The sequence below is a fragment of the Ambystoma mexicanum genome, chromosome 3q (genome assembly GCF_040938575.1).
Source record: "Ambystoma mexicanum isolate Mex_15411 chromosome 3q, UKY_AmexF1_1, whole genome shotgun sequence".
In the NCBI taxonomy this organism is placed as follows: Eukaryota; Metazoa; Chordata; class Amphibia; order Caudata; family Ambystomatidae; genus Ambystoma; species Ambystoma mexicanum.
In genome coordinates this window covers 1,133,604,327-1,133,620,004 of record NC_090926.1, presented here as the reverse complement: position 1 = coordinate 1,133,620,004, position 15,678 = coordinate 1,133,604,327, and the positions used below count along the sequence as shown (strand labels likewise).

At 43.5% G+C, this 15,678-nt stretch overlaps 1 protein-coding gene across 1 annotated transcript in view; it reads right to left on the bottom strand.

The window, feature by feature from the left end:
• LOC138447678 (adhesion G protein-coupled receptor E3-like) overlaps positions 1 to 15,678 on the bottom strand; it is a 1,605,711-nt gene that overhangs the window by 481,690 nt on the left and 1,108,343 nt on the right. Inside the window, exon 16 of the mRNA XM_069603942.1 lies at positions 3,489 to 3,724. Coding sequence (XP_069460043.1) covers positions 3,489 to 3,724 — 236 coding nt within the window. The remainder of the gene's footprint in view (positions 1 to 3,488; positions 3,725 to 15,678) is intronic.

The following is a 15,678-nucleotide window of genomic DNA, read 5'->3' as shown; positions in this document are numbered from 1 at the left end:
GAAGGCGTTTAGTGGGAAACACAGAATGTAGTTCTAAAGTAGGGAGCTGGAGAGTGCTTGTTAGGCAGAATTATATGCAGTACCCTTTGGGAACACTACACACAATTAAGACTACAAGTGACAGTACAATTTAACCTTTGGTACAAGCCTGTACTACACAGTTATAGTGGTAGCAGTAGTGGAGCAGCCAGACATATCTCAAGAGTAAGTGAGCAGTATAAATAGTTACACAAAGGACAGCAATTACAGCAATTACTTTGATTCAGGCAAACACTGACTCAAGTAAAATAATATATATTTATTAACTCAACAGATATACAGATATATTTATTAACTCAGCGCCAGTATACTCTCCTGTCAGTCAGCATGTTCACATTGTGGAAAGGAGTGCCGTCCAGTCCTCTGTGGCGGCGCATGGTGAGGGTGCGAGCAAGTAAGTGTTTTTTTTAATTTTATGTAATGTGTCTATTTATGTGAGGAGGCATACAGGCACATTACATTAAAAAAAAACACTTACCTGCTTGCACACTCACTGCAATGCTGCGGATGACCAGAGAGCCCCCCCCTCCTTTATTGCTAACAGCCTAGACATCTAGACATGTTGACTGACAGGAAAGGAGTCCTCTGGTACATAGTAAGGATGTGATCAGGTAAGTGTTTTTTGTATTGCTACATCAAGAGTAAAGCAAACATATGTGTTATTACGTGGATAGACCGGCCTATATTTAAATAAAGCTGTGAAACAGAAGTTACTCGAGTGGAATCTTTTCTCACAAAGGATAGAACACAAGCTAACAGGCACCATATGTTGACTCCTTTAGATTATTTTTATTTATTTGATTATTTGTATTTAATCATTAGATTTTTACAAAAGAAGAAGAAATCATCCCTCACTCGTAGTAATAAAGGTCTTAACCCTGCGTTACTGTTGTGTGTGTTGATGTGGATAAATATGGTTGAAGTAAAACAGTGTTCACGTATTTTAAAATGTTATAAGTGGCCAACTGCCACTGAGTTCTGTCACCCCCTATCAGCCTAGCCCAGGAGTTGTCTTGATCGCTTAAAGCGAAGTCCGATAAAGTATCTTTCAGTAAGTAAGTCCTATTCCTCGCGTGCTCGGGCAAGAGAGAAGCAAGTGCCGAATTGACTCTATCACCGTAGGTTGGATCCAAAAATGGCACTCCTTTGACGTTGATATGCCTTTAATGGCAAGTATTTCGTTGGTTGGCAAGAGGTTAAGTCTCGCTCTCATTAAAAGGTCTCATGCTGGCCTTGACGGGAACTTCTTAATGTACAGCTGAAGATCATTTAATTTCCTGGTGTTAGAAGAAAGATGCTGTACCAGTTTGTTGCTTAACTCTGCTTCTTTGGTCTTTATCCAGGCTAGATCGTTTAGTTTATTCTGGATTTTGGTGGAATTTGTGAACAAGGTCTCTTCGTCACATTCCACCGAAGCTGGCGTTTCTAAGTTTGATGTGGTCCAGCTGTTTAACATCTTGTTGTTGGTACTGTGGCACTCTCTGAGTATCAGATTATATATCGACAGCTCATTACACATTTGACATTTCCGAAATAGCATGAGAGTGTTGATTTTCACTATTCCTTCCAGTGAGAGCAAGCTGAGTTCTTGTCTTATAACCGCCACGGATGTGGAGTTAGAAAGGCCTAGTATGGATCTCCAGAACCCTGCTTCCAGATTTGGCCAAAGTGGGGCAGGTAGATATGGCATAGCATCTACGCCGTACGTTAAAGTGGGGATCACTTTTTTTTGGTAAAAGTCCAAAACCAGGATCAAGGACAAACGCCCAAATTTCCTGTTGATTGCCATACCTTGTGCGGCCAACTTTTTAGTTGTTGATTTCAAGTGGGCTTGCATGGCCAATTCGTTTCTAGAGCTGTCTAGGATCACTCCAAGATATCTGAATTCCTTGACTTTTCCAGTTGATGGTTAGACAAATGTAGGACGACCTTTTCTTTTCTTTTGATGGATGCAGAAATGACCATAAATTTTGTTTTTCTTTCGTTTCTCTCTAGGTTGTTGTTTACCATGTACTCCTGAAGGTTGTTTAGTTGGCGCTGCAAGCCTATAGGAGTGTGGTCCAATAGTATGGGATCGCCAGCGTACAGCAGTCTATTCACATGAGTGGTGCCCATTTTAGGAGGAAAGAATTGCACAGTTGGACTCATTTCTTGCAGGTCTCCAATAAATGCCAGGAAGAGTGCAGGGGCCAAAGGGCACCCCTGCTTAACTCCTCTAGCCGTTTGTATGTCCTGTGAGAGTAGACCTTGTTGGTTTAGTCTTACTCTCATGCTGGTTCCTGTATAGAGAGCCTTGATTGGATCCAAAAGTGGTTGAGGGCATTTCCATGCCTCAGGTTTCGCCCACAGCAGTGACCGGTCGACTCTATCGAAGGCCTGGGTGAGGTCGATGAAGGTAATGAATAGTCTTGGGCCTCCCTCCTCCACTCCTTTAGATTCAACAGATAAGCTTCCTCTTTTAGTTGAAAATACCAAAAGAGCCCATTCCAGGGTATGGCATGGTATGGATACATGTAAAGCACCACTATCCTTTAAAGCGTATTTGCAGACGAAGTCTACTTTTACATGAAACAAAGTGGAAAATTAAATTAGAAAACAGAGTTTGGCTTGATTTTAATCTTTCCTTGTCCACTCCACCTCGTGCAGTTGCCCCACAGCATGTAACTGCCAACGTTAATAGGCCTATGCATTAAATTACCGTTGCTTGTAAAATGAGGCTGTATGCATAGTATTTAATCCAATGGGGACGTAAAGCGAATTTCTTGAAAAACTGTCATCAAAGCACATACACAATACACACAATACTTAATAGTACTAATTGCCATAAATGGTGGAAATAATATAAGCGAGCCTGTGGATAAGCTAGAACTTTCCAAACCTGGGTGATTCTGACAGAGCACCAGAGTCAACAAGTGAGTGATTGAGTGATATGCTCTAAAATGTGATTGAGATCCTTGAAAGCTATAAACATTAAAATAAAGCAACAGAGCCACTTCTGCAACAAGAACTATGATTAATAGACGAGCTTTAGCCTCTTGTCTTGCAAGAAACTAGATTGCCTTGTTTCCAAAGCAGGACAATCTGATAAAATATAAGGAATACCCTACTGCTGCCTTACCAGCACTTTGAAAAAAGAATGCCTGCCAGGCTCAGGCGAATAAAAAAAAAAGGCCACGTAAGTAGTCGCTGATTGCTCTTCTCAGCCTGATGTTCATCCAGGGTGCGAATAGCATTTTCTTTACTGGTGCACGCTGCAGAAGGGCCTCGGGTAGCTCGAGAAATGCAGACGGAATGCTGTTTGTTCTTGCCAACGTTTCCAGCCATCTGATTGGCTGAGCGCCCTTCTCCGGGTGCAAATGTCCAATGATATATTATTTAAAAAAATAGTGTGTATTGTAAAAGTAGTAAAAAAGCACTTGCCTACATATAAAAATAAATCTTTAACTTACTATTTGTTTGTCCCATAGCTGCCGGGTCGAGATCCTGCTGAAATGATGACAATGAGCGCTGGGAGACCATAGCCGAAGAGGCTCATGTGCAGCGTTTTGATCTTTCGAGTGTTGAAATAGTTCACAACATTCAGGTTCCTTACTGTGAGGAAAAGCATCATACCCTCAACAAACATCCAGGAGAAACAGGCCAGGAATAGGTAATGTAAGAGACCAGCGATGATGGCACAGCCAATCTGTGGAAATATAAGAAGCATGTGAGGCACAATTAAACAAATTGAAAGAACATGGCCGGCTACAACTCAGTCGAAAAACTGATTTAGGAACAGAAAATCATAAACAAGGACTTTAACATAGTTCACAAATGTCTTCCAATCACATATATCCACATATAAGAACTCAGATTGGTTGCTTACATCTAAAAGTTACCTATCAACAGTCAGGAACTAGAATGCTAAACAGTTAGACACCCACACATACAATATTAACTGCCAACATGACCATCTGGCAAGATTAGCAAGGGGTATCTCATAATAGGAAAGAAAGAGTTACAAGAAAATGTTTAAATGAGGCTTATTTCCAACACTGGATTCCTGAAGCAAACATACAAGGTTATTGAATGAGGTGGTCTCCGATGACAACGATAAAGAGAGAGCCACAACCATAAGACTGGACCATTACTATAGAATACTACTATAGAATACTCAGGTGAACACACGGTTTATAATTCAGCAATAATCCCTCGTTCTGCAGGCTGCATCGGCCGGAAACAGCCCGGGGGCCCAGGTTATAGACCTGAGCAAAGCAAGGGCTATAATGCTGGGCCCAATGCCATTACCGGGCCTGTGTATCCTGCAGATCACAGGATCATCGCTGTTAGCACCCCAAGGCAAACCCTCATGGTGTTAATGGCAACAACACCAAAAACGGTGGTGCTGTTTCGTTCACAGCAACGGTCGGACAGAGTCAGACAGGGTTGCCATGGATATGGAAGGCAGGGCTCCACTTGGAGCCCCTCTTCCATTTCTATGTCACTGAAGTAGGAAGACGAGCACCCCAGTCGACAAGCCCCAGAGGAAAGAGTGTTCGATTGCGGTGGGGAGTGGCGTGGAGGGGGTGGATTTGGGGAGGAAGGTAGGAGCGGAGGGCAAATGGCGGTGCCAAGGGAGGGCAGGTGCGCAGAGCACTCATGTTGCTCCAAACCCAGGCTTGCATTAGTAGGTTCAGCCCGGGTTTGGAACAACCTGATTGGCTCCCGCAACCGGTGAGTGCGCTAATAGAAGATCCAATCGGATGCAAAAAGAAATGGGCCTGAGGGCCCAATTCTTGTAACCTGGCTAATAGATTCCCCCACGTGTCTTCCCTGTAATGTCTGTTATCATGGCATGAAACATGGCAGTAGATTCAGTTTGCAATAGTCATAAATACTTAAATTGAAGACTCTGGGTCTCATTACAAGTTTGGCTATGCAGGAAAAAAGTTTCTGCAATTCTGTTACCGCTCCCCTATCGCCAAATTTTAATTTACAGCGGATTGACCGTTGGAATTACTGCCCAACAAATCCAGATTTTCAGAAGAAAAGTGGAAGATTCACCTCCAACTTGCAGGAGATACCTGAGGGTATTCCCCTGGATCCTCTTCTCAGGTGGCCAGGGAAAGGCCATTGCTTTTGGATCCTGACCTTGGGGATGGAGAACCGAGGGAGTATCACGTGTGTAGAGGGAACTTGGGAATTGAGAGTGGGGTACCTCCAGGCAAGACACGGTATCCCCATTTCCCTATTGAAGACCAACAGAACACTCCCCAGCCTTTATGGGCTATTGTCAAGCATCTCCTCTCATTTTTCCACACTTAACCTGTGACTGTACTGGGATGAAGAAGAGGTGAAAACTAGTGGGTTTTACCACTCTGCTACTGAGACGCGGAAGCGGCATCTTAAGTATTGTAGAGATCAGGCATGTCTCCTTAACTATGTATAGAAACTGCGGGGCTATCCATAATGTGGTCAAAGTGTGCTGGGTACTAGTTTAGAATGTTAAATTAGTAAGATGAAAATAATTAAATGCTGGAGAGCTGCTGTCTAAGTAAAATGAGACTCTTCCCCCGCCTCATCAAAATCAATACGTAATACACTTGTACCCTATTTGAATGCGCTTGTCCTATTATAATCACTTCAAATTTATATTATGGAGTCTGCATAGATTCATTCTATATTTAATCTTCAGAAGCTGTTAATAAGTCTAATATAATTGAAGTTCAGTTCTCAAGATGACCCTGTTGGGAGGTCCAATATATTGTTCTTGTCCCTTGAGGAGTAAAATGTTTCCTATGATTCTTCTTTCAGTAACCTTGAAGTGCCAAGGACGAGTATGGTCGTCCTTTTTGCATAGACTTGCATAACAGCCTGGCAGTTAAGGGGTTTTAATTGGTCCCATCTATTATGATGAAGAACCATTTTCTCTCTCTTATATATGGAGGGTAGATTCCTGAAATCAAGCCGCAGAGTGTCCTTTGTGAGTGAATCCTTACAGGTCACTCTGCGGCTTGATTTCAGGGATCTACCCTCCAAATACAAGAGAGACAAAAAAGTTCTTCATCATAATACTAACACAAATAACAACTAGGAGGAATTAATTTTATTTATTTATTTGCATTTATATAGCGCACACACAACCCATGGGCATCGAGGCACGGTTGCAAGGCAATGGCTTAGTTACAATACATAGATAGGTGGCTAAGATTGACATCACCAGGAGAGATAGCCAATGGGGTCTCTAACCTTGAGAATAACTTTGAGACAAGTGAGATGGGCAATCTTCATTTTTTTCCCAGCATGTCTTTTTCCCAAAGGATAGAGGTTGAGCAGTTCCACTATGCAGAATCAAGACCACCAGACTCCAGAAGGTTGGAAAAGTGTAGGACCCAAACCCTTCCAAGTCCAAAGATGAGAATAACTTTTCATACATTTGTATTCCAGGCCATTCTTCCTACATGTTAATGTTAATGTTAAAGGACATTTGTACCGCGCACTATCACCACCGTAGTGGTCCCTTGGCACTCTGGCGGCTCTGAAAAGGGAGAGGGGGGTTGAGTTAGTGGGAGGAAGCAGGAAAAATGCAAGAGAGCAGTGATGTGCTGTTGGCGGCCTCAGCCCGGTGGGTCCGTTGACTGGGCCTGGGGTGTTTGCGGCCGGTAGTCGTCGTGTACTGTTGTGCAAGGCTATGTGTGTTTTTGTTTGTTGTTGCAATGTAGTGAAGTTTGTGTGGTTTGTTGTGCTGTAGGTTTTGGTTGTGTTTGGTTTGGAGTTTGAGAGGTGTATGCAGAAAGGGAAGTTGTTAGTAGCGTTGGTTAGTTTGCATCTCTATCCTGAATTGAAGCGCTCGGCTTGCGTAGTCTCCCCTGTTGCGCTCTGTCCTGATCTGGGTCTGACTGGCCTACAGGTTCCTTACTCCTCTGGCTCACACCTCTAACATGCTCTCTCATGGCTCCCCTTATCCTCCATTTAGACTCTAGTGGCCAGTGCATCTGCTAATGACAACCTCTCAGGTAGTGGGGGGATTGTCAATGTCTCGATAATTCCACACCAACGTGGTACCTGGCGGTAATTAAATTAGGGGGCGGGCGAAAGAGTTGGTGGGATTGTCTGGGTTAGTTGACTCAGTCTCCGTGTGTGCCGCCTGTGTTCCTGTCTATCCGATGTCACCCGTCCAGCTTCCGTGGGCTTTACTCTCCCCGGTCAGGGATGTCCATGTCTTTTCGGTTTAGTTATCCTTTTTACCAGTTTCGTTTTTCAGGTTTAGTCTGTGGTGTTGTAGAGCCAGGTTTTTAGTGATTTCCTGAATTTTAGGTGATCTTCAGTGTTTCTTATTTCCTTTGGGATGTTGTTCCAGGTTTTTGCAGCTAAGGGGAGAAGGAGGTGCCTCCAAGTTTTTTCTTGAGGTATGGTTTGAGTTCCAGGCGGATTTCGTTGCTCGATCGGAGGGGTCTTGTTGGTTTGTAGACTGTTATTTTCTTTTGTAGGAATTCTGCTCCTTGTCCACTGATTGCCCTGTGCGTTATGCACATTGTTTTGAAGGTGATGAGATGTTTAACTGGGAGCCAGTGTAGGGTTTTTAGGGCTGGAGTGAAGCGATCTCTTCTGGATAGTTTTAGGAGTAATCTTGCTGCTGCATTTTGGATCTGTTGCATTTTCTTCAGGAGGTATTCAGGTATTCCGAGGTAGAGGCTGCTTGCATAGTCTCTTTTAGACATGATTAGGGCGACCATAATGAGTGTTTTGTGCGCAAAGGAGAGGAAAGGTAGAATTCTTCTTGCCGTCCGGAGGAGGAAAAAGCATTTCTTCACTGTTGCATTTATTTGTGGCTCCAGGGTTAGGTTGTTGTCCATTAGGACTCCCAGATTTTTTACTACCTTCGATGGTGTTAGTGCGTTTCCCATTTCCGTAGGCCATGGGATGGTGGTTTCGTTCTCTTGGTCTTTGGATACGATCATGATTTCTGTCTTTCCTGGGTTGATTTTCAGGTTGTTGGCATCCATCCAGTCGAAGACTTCTTTTAGACAGTCGGTAAGGGTTGAATGGTCGGCATCAGTGTCTTTGATTTTGTATATGATCTGAGTGTCATCTGCGTAGTTGTAACATGTAATGTTGTATTTTTTGAAGATTCTGATGACCGGAGTCTGGTAGATGTTGAAATATAGTGGAGATAGTGAGGTTCCTTGCAGTACTCCACAGTCGTTAACTTGTGGAGTGGATTTGAAAGGTTTTATCGATACGGTTTCTGTTCTGTCTGTTAGTAATGATTTGGTCCAGCGTAATGGTGTGTCTGTTAGGCCTATGTTTCCTAGTCTTTTGGTCAGGGTGTCGTGGCTAACTGTGTCAAAGGCTGCTGAGAGGTCGAGCAGAATAAGGGCTGAAGTAGTGTTTGAGTCTGCGTTAGTTTTGAGGTCGTCCCAGATGGATAGTAGTGCTGTTTTACGTTCCTCACGCTGGTCTGAAACCGATTTGTGCTTGGTCCAGCAGGTGGTGTTTTTCTACGTGTTCTTGGGTTAGTTCATATACGTAGGTTTCTAGAAGTTTTGCTGGGTAGGGGATGTTAGAGATCGGCCTGTAGTTGGAAAGGTCCTCTACGTCACCACTTGTGTTTTTTAAGAGTGGCTTGATGTATGATGATTTGAAGATCTTCGGTACAGTCCCTGTTGATAGTGATAGATTTAGAAGGTTTCTGTAGTGTTCTGCTGGCGATCCTTGCGCGAGGATTGATTTGTAGATGTCTGGGGGACACGGGTCCATGGGTGATCCCGCTTTCTTGCTTCGTTTAACCAGCATTGCGAATGCCTCTGCTGATATTTCAGGAAAGCTTTGGAGTTTATGTTGTGGTTCCGAGTTGGGTTCGCTGGGTTGTATGTTGTGGTTGGTTAGTTGCTTTTGTATGGTTTGGCGGATGTCGCTGATTTTTTTTGGAAGTGATCTGCCAGGTTGTTGCATAGTTTTTCTGAGGGGTTTGGGGTGTTATCAAAGCCTCATGGGTTTCTCATTTCTTTAATGATGCTAAACATTTCTTTTTGTGTGTTGGTGGCATTGTTGATTCTGTCATCGAAATGTCTTTTCTTTGCCTTTTGAATTTCATTCTTGTATGCACGTATTTGTTTCTGGTACGGTGCTTTTTTTCCTGGGTTGTATTATTTCCTCCATTCCAGTTCCATCTTTCTGTTTTCCTTTTTCATGTCGTTTAATAGTGGGGTGAACCATTTTGCCATTGTTCTTTTTTTTGATGGGGTGAACGTTTTTTGCGGGGCGATCTTGTCTATCGTATCTGCGATCCATTTCTGCAGTATTTCTGCTTTGCCGTCTAGGTCAGCTAGTTCCAGTTCTGTAGTTGAGGGTTTCGTTAATTCCAGTTGTGGAAAACAATGGAGTGGAACAGTTACCATGTTCTGACCCCAAGAAGGGGTGGTCCTCATTTCCTTAAACCTCCGGGTAGACCTCCCCTCTAACATGGTTATGTATGTTTTGTCCGTTACAGGAAAAGATTTGAAGATATTGCCTTTGAAAATAGGCTAGATTTTGTACTATGCATTTTTCCTCCAACCTAACTAAAATCCAAAGGGGTGACTTGATGGGATGCCCTGTCTACAAAGCTATAGGAGAACACCTTCACCAGGCAAAGCCAGACAAATTGGGTAAAATCCCGAGAGTAGAAAGAATGAGGGATCCAGCAGGGACATCATTTGGGGGTTGCAGCTGCAAACCCTCAGCTCTCCCTTGCTACCCGTGGCCAGCACCATGTGGCTCTTTGTTTCTGGAGTGGGTGGCTTTCTTGTTCAGGCCTCTTAAAAAAAAGGGGGTTCCACAAGTTGATACGTTGAGCAGTGACCATAAATAAGAAAGAATAGGAATAACATATTTTGTCTTTCTGGAATTCTACACAATAATTGCTAGACTGATTAAAGGTTTATTTCAAGCACACTTCAGGGGGTGAGTCACTGATTTAGTCTGTTCTTAAACACCTAAAATTCATAATGTTGTCAAAAACATCCAAAAAGCATATAGAGTACAATAAGCATCCATTTCGGATTGCGTATTTTACTTTTCGCAAGTTGCAGTTATAGCATGTTGTTTCTGCCGTTTTGTCTGTTACAGCCATCACAAGAAATTCCATCTCGGAGTACGCGATCACCTGAAAAGCTTATGTACAGAGTAGAAATGTTTGACCATAGCACATGAAGTGGCTTTCGATTTCATTGTGCCACAATTAACACTTTGATTTAATGTGTATCTTTCCTATCTCAACTTTGCACCAGACCTGTGAACTGGCCTGCTTTTAAATCTCAGTTACCAGTTTAATGGTATCCACTACAGAGTGTAATTTGCTTTCTGACTTTGAGAACATTCAGACAAGTAATTGCTCATTTTACTATAGCCGGTAAAATAGCTATAGCCGATAAGATAGCTCAGTGTGCTGAGCGCTTTCTGATGCGATGTGTGTGTGATCTGCAGGTTGCAGGCTCGAATTTTGGTAGGACCCCCCCCACTCAGTCGTTCATCCTTCTGAGGTCGATAAACAAGTACCAACACAGGGAGGGTGATATTATATGTATATTTTTTCTATATGAAGCGCTCAAAACTTTTATTGTCCCGATTGTTCGCGCATGCATTTTTAAGCATACTGTAATCGATCTTAAAATGTTTTCCTATGTATCTTACCATAGTTTTCCTCACTTTTACATGAGCAGAAACAATGGGTTGGGCACTATCATCTTGTGGTAATCTTATCCGTTGATTCATCGCCTTAAGTTCAAGTACCCTCGCGGCAAGAATACAAATTGCCCACCCCTCAAACTGACATCACTAGTCCAAACAATGTGCTCCACCTATTTTCAGGATGTTCGTGGCCAGAGTAGCCAAACAGGCCCTGTCATCACCCACGAGATAACCTTACTTAACGCAGAACCAGTAAGATACACACACATCCTCTCACAGGGCGTAACTTTTCTTTCTTGTCCCAAATAGGAGAGCAAAACATTATTTTTTAAGAAAACATCAATAGTCTGCAATCTAGCAAGTGCTTTTATTTTTCAAAGAAGGCTCACAAGAGAATATTAAGTCCACAAAATTAAGGATATGTTTTTTCAATACAAGTTAAAGCTAGCAAACAGTTAAAACAAATGTTGTATATAACTTTCTCATGATACGCCGATCAGCGATCGATTAATCCCTGTACTCCATCTTGTGTGTCCTTATGTTACACCAGCAAAACTTTCTAATGACACACATGGTGTTCCATTTGTGAGAAGATATGGATTATTTGCACTTTCAAGCGCAACGCTTTCGCATCAGCAGGTTTTCACAAAATAAACAATGACATGTTGCTCCTTATTGCTGTTACCGCCAAAGGGCAGATTGGCCTCTGTTGGTCGTTCCACCTAATGGTGAACAAATAAGCACTGTTGACGATTATACACCAATGCTGATTGAAGAATCCATCCAACAGTAGCTGGAAACTATGGAATGCGCAGAACGGTACAATATAGATGTGTAGTTAACAGAATAAAAGAATGTATTTTAGTAGCCGTTCTGTAATCGAATATAACAAGTTACTGTATAATTCAGAACCGGATGAAACCCTATCATAAACACAAACCACACAGAATGAACCGAGACATGACAACATGGGAGAGTATTTGAGACCACGACGTGCATGAAAGGTTAGCGCTGTGAAGTAGGTATAGATACCAATGGTATGGAGATCCAGATGCACCCACTTCACATAGCTGGCCCTACCAGTACATAAGGACAGAGTTAGTAATGTTTTATGTTGAACCACAGACAGATGGCATTATAATGGAAATCGTAAGATTAGTGAACGAAAAGAGAACCAAGTGCCCACAGAAAAGGGTCAACCATGTCCCTCCCCCGGCCCACCACTTTATGGTGCACAAGAATGCAACGGTGACAGCACACCAGGATATCCCATGGGACAAAGCGGTTTAGATATCATTAGCCTGTACACAGGTCGTGGTTGCATGTCTTCGAGGAATAATCATCACCATATGGTCCATCTAACCATCTAACAATCCATAACTCTGCACAGAATATATATCGGTGTGCAAGGCCAGTAAGCATTACATCCCTAAAAATGATATCTCTATTCACTCCTTGTTAAACTATACACAAATAACAATCATTATTAGACAGATAAACAAACCGCGAGTTACGCACTGTTTTTTATAATGCGCATTGTAAATATCATTCAACATAACATAACGTACTGTGTCAATTCTTTTAGTCAAATCGCACATCGCTAAATATGTGATTATGCATACAGCACACATGCTGTTTTTCGCAGAAATATTATGTATAGTTGAGCTTACATGATTTCAGGAAGTTCCATTGATGTCATGTTGACTAACCACTCTGAACAACAGATCGCAGAAATGGAAACAAAATGTTCATATGTCCACTTTCAATATAGTAAATGTTTACATTTTTCGTGGGTATTCAACACATTGGGCCTCATTCCGAATATGGAGGTAGTCATGCCGCTTTTAGCGGCATGGCTATCCCCATACCGGCTGCCGGGTCTGGGTTCCTTGAATGGGGAAATACCGGGCCATTCCGACCTTGGAGGGCCAGGTATTTCCCCATTCAAGGAACCCGGACCTGGTACAGCCCCATTCCCATTTGAGCCCCCATTGAGCGCTATGGGGCTCAATGGGAATGGGGAGGATGCTAACAACGGGCCCGTTAATGGCGGGCCCGTTGTTAGCATCCTGGACTGCTCGCGGGACCCGCTAAGGATGCCTAGTTTTATCAGGGAACCATAGCAGGTCCCGCGAGCAGACCTCGTAATGAGACGGTAGGGGTTTAACGGCACCGGCAGCTCTACCGGCGCCGTTAACCCCCTACCGCCTGGGTCGTATTGTGTTCTTCAAACAGTTGCTGACTTTCGCTCAAGGCCAAATAACAGTAACAGCCTGTTTTCAGTGACTGAAGCCAGAGACAGGTAGGTTTTGATTTTGTGAAAGAATGCCCAAAAAAAAACCTAAATAAAATAAAACTGGACAAGACGCTGCTTCGGCCAAGTGATTCAGAAAACCAAGCACAGTTACAAACTGCTATGTAAAATATATTTTGCGACAGGGATGTAAGAAAAATCCAGAAATGTATGTGTTGCTGCGACCTCCGAGGATTAAATCGAAACCCCACCCCTCCCTCATCCAGCACTGTTTCACGGCACAAAGCATACACCTACTCCTAGTGTGCTATATACCAACTGCCCATCATTACGGTGTCACCTCCTCTAGTCCCTCCTTGTTGAACACATGGTGTTCCTCAGGGACCTACTTTATCTCCTACACTTTTCAATATGTATATCCTTCCTCTTCTCATGCTGGTCGATGACCTGGGTGTCTTGTATACCAACTATGCTGATGACACCCAGGTCATCCTTGAGCTCTCTGGCTCTTACTCTGTTGACTCGAAGGCTATTACTGCTATCTACTCTGTTATTCACTCCTGGATGACTCAGAACTCCATGGCCTTAAATACGGACAAAATAGAGATACTAATAGCCGCCTCCAGTCATATGCTAAAGAATCTTTCTGCAGATTATGCTTCAGTTTTGATTGCTAACGTCTCCATCCCTGTTGTCCAAAGCGTAAAAACGCTCAGTGTCACCATTAATGCTGAAATCACCATGCGATCTCATGTGGCCAAAACTTGCGCCTCATGTGGTTGGATCATTAAGCAGCTCTGCTCATTGCACCCTTTGCTATCCGTTAACAATATGTCTCGCCTTGCCTCTGCTCTTATCAACTCAAGGCTTGACTATTGTAACAGTCTTCTGGCAGGCACGCCCCCTTGTCCAACAAGGCTGCCCTTCAGACCAAGCAAAATGGTGCGGTCAGAGCTGTGCTTGGTCTGCCAAGGCGTCCTTCCAACACTGAAGCCACTGAAAAAATTGCACTGGTTGCCCATCGGGTAGAGGGTCTGTTTCAAGATCCTCACACTCACGTTTAAGTGTCTGAACGCCATTGCACCCAGTTACCTCATGGAACGCATTCAGCGATGCGTCCCAGGACGACCTCTCAGGTCAGTCGAACGGGCCAGACTCTGGCAGCATCATTTTAGTCTTGCCAAATTTGGGAAAACCATGTTTGATGTCATCGCCCCAGTCATGTGGAACTCTATTCCACTTCACCTTAAGTCCTCCACTTCGTTGTTTGACTTCAAAAAGAACTTGAAGACCTTCCTTTTCACCACATTTTAGCTCATTTCTGATTTTGGAGCTTCTCCGTCCATTTCTGACTGTCTGTTTTGTTTTGTGTGCGCTGTGAGGCCAGCGGGAGGTTTGGTGCTCTATTAAGACTTAAAATAAATAAATAAATCACTATGTCCCTGTTCCACTCTTGAATCATTTGTTTCCTACTTACACTTGTGGCATATATTGTGTTGGGATGGAAATTAGTCTATTCCACCCCCCAGGCACTTTAAGGGCAAATCCCATTTGAAATCATGCAGTGTACAAGGGAGGAGTAGACCATGCTATGAAACTCAGCCCAAACATAATATAGCACGAAAGATAGACATATAACCCTATGGTGCACATAGAAAGGAACGCCATTTTGTAGTTATGGCAGACGCACAGCATAGCAGGGCGGCGTGGCACAGCTTCAGCTCCCTGGAAGGACTCAGATAGGCTCAGATTAGTAACAAGAGATGAGCCTGCAAGGCCAGTTCTCACGGAAGCTTCACTCTGTCCCTTCACTGTTGCAATTACTTAGTATCATTGGGAGGAATCCCTGCAAGGCCGTGAGACAACACAAGGCTCCTCACAGGGCCCATTCATCACAACTAAGCTGCCCGCAGCCCTCTAACCCCCACCCAGCCTACCCCGAGCCAGAGCCCACACCACTGATCCAACCCCTACACCCCGGTATTCTATGATAGTGAGTGAATCCAGCTCAAGCATAAAGTAAATGGCCATAAAATATCTAAGGATGTGCGACTGTTCCAGCTCTTCACATAAATGCATCCTTTGTAACACTAGGTAAAGGGAGGGATAAATTATAGATCAAAACGAGGGTGGCAGCCTTGTGGTGCGAGAGAAGCGGTATCAACAAAGCCCAGAATGTGTTGGTCAGTGTGACTGTATTTCTTCCTCCCCACTCTCTAGCACCAGGCCTGTGCCTCCCAGGTGCATGCCATATTGATGTAGTAGTAGGCTTAGAATATTATCGTACTTTTCACAATGTAACTTATGAGAGACCTGACCTTCATTCCATGGAGAGATGAGCCTAGCTGCCCCACGTGGGAATAGACAGACCGCTGAGAAACAAATCAATTGTAGGCTGGCATCCCCTATGGAGCAGGATCATGTATACTGCCTTACCAATCAACTATGCGGGTTCAGACCCTATATGCAATGTCATTATTGATGCTGTGGCCTCTCAAAAAGCACCAACATTAATTCTGGAGTCAGAACGTTCTCGAGCAGCAGAGTCCTTTGCTGATATTTTATGTATTCTGTACACTTAAACCTTGTTATCCTTGCAAGCTATCTCTTGGCTTCTTTCCCTTGAGGGTTGTATTCACTCTGGCGTGAGCGTAACATGGGACTGCCTTCAATTGCACATCACTTACTATAATTTATGCATGTCCATTCAACTCCCTGGCGCACCAGAAGCAGCC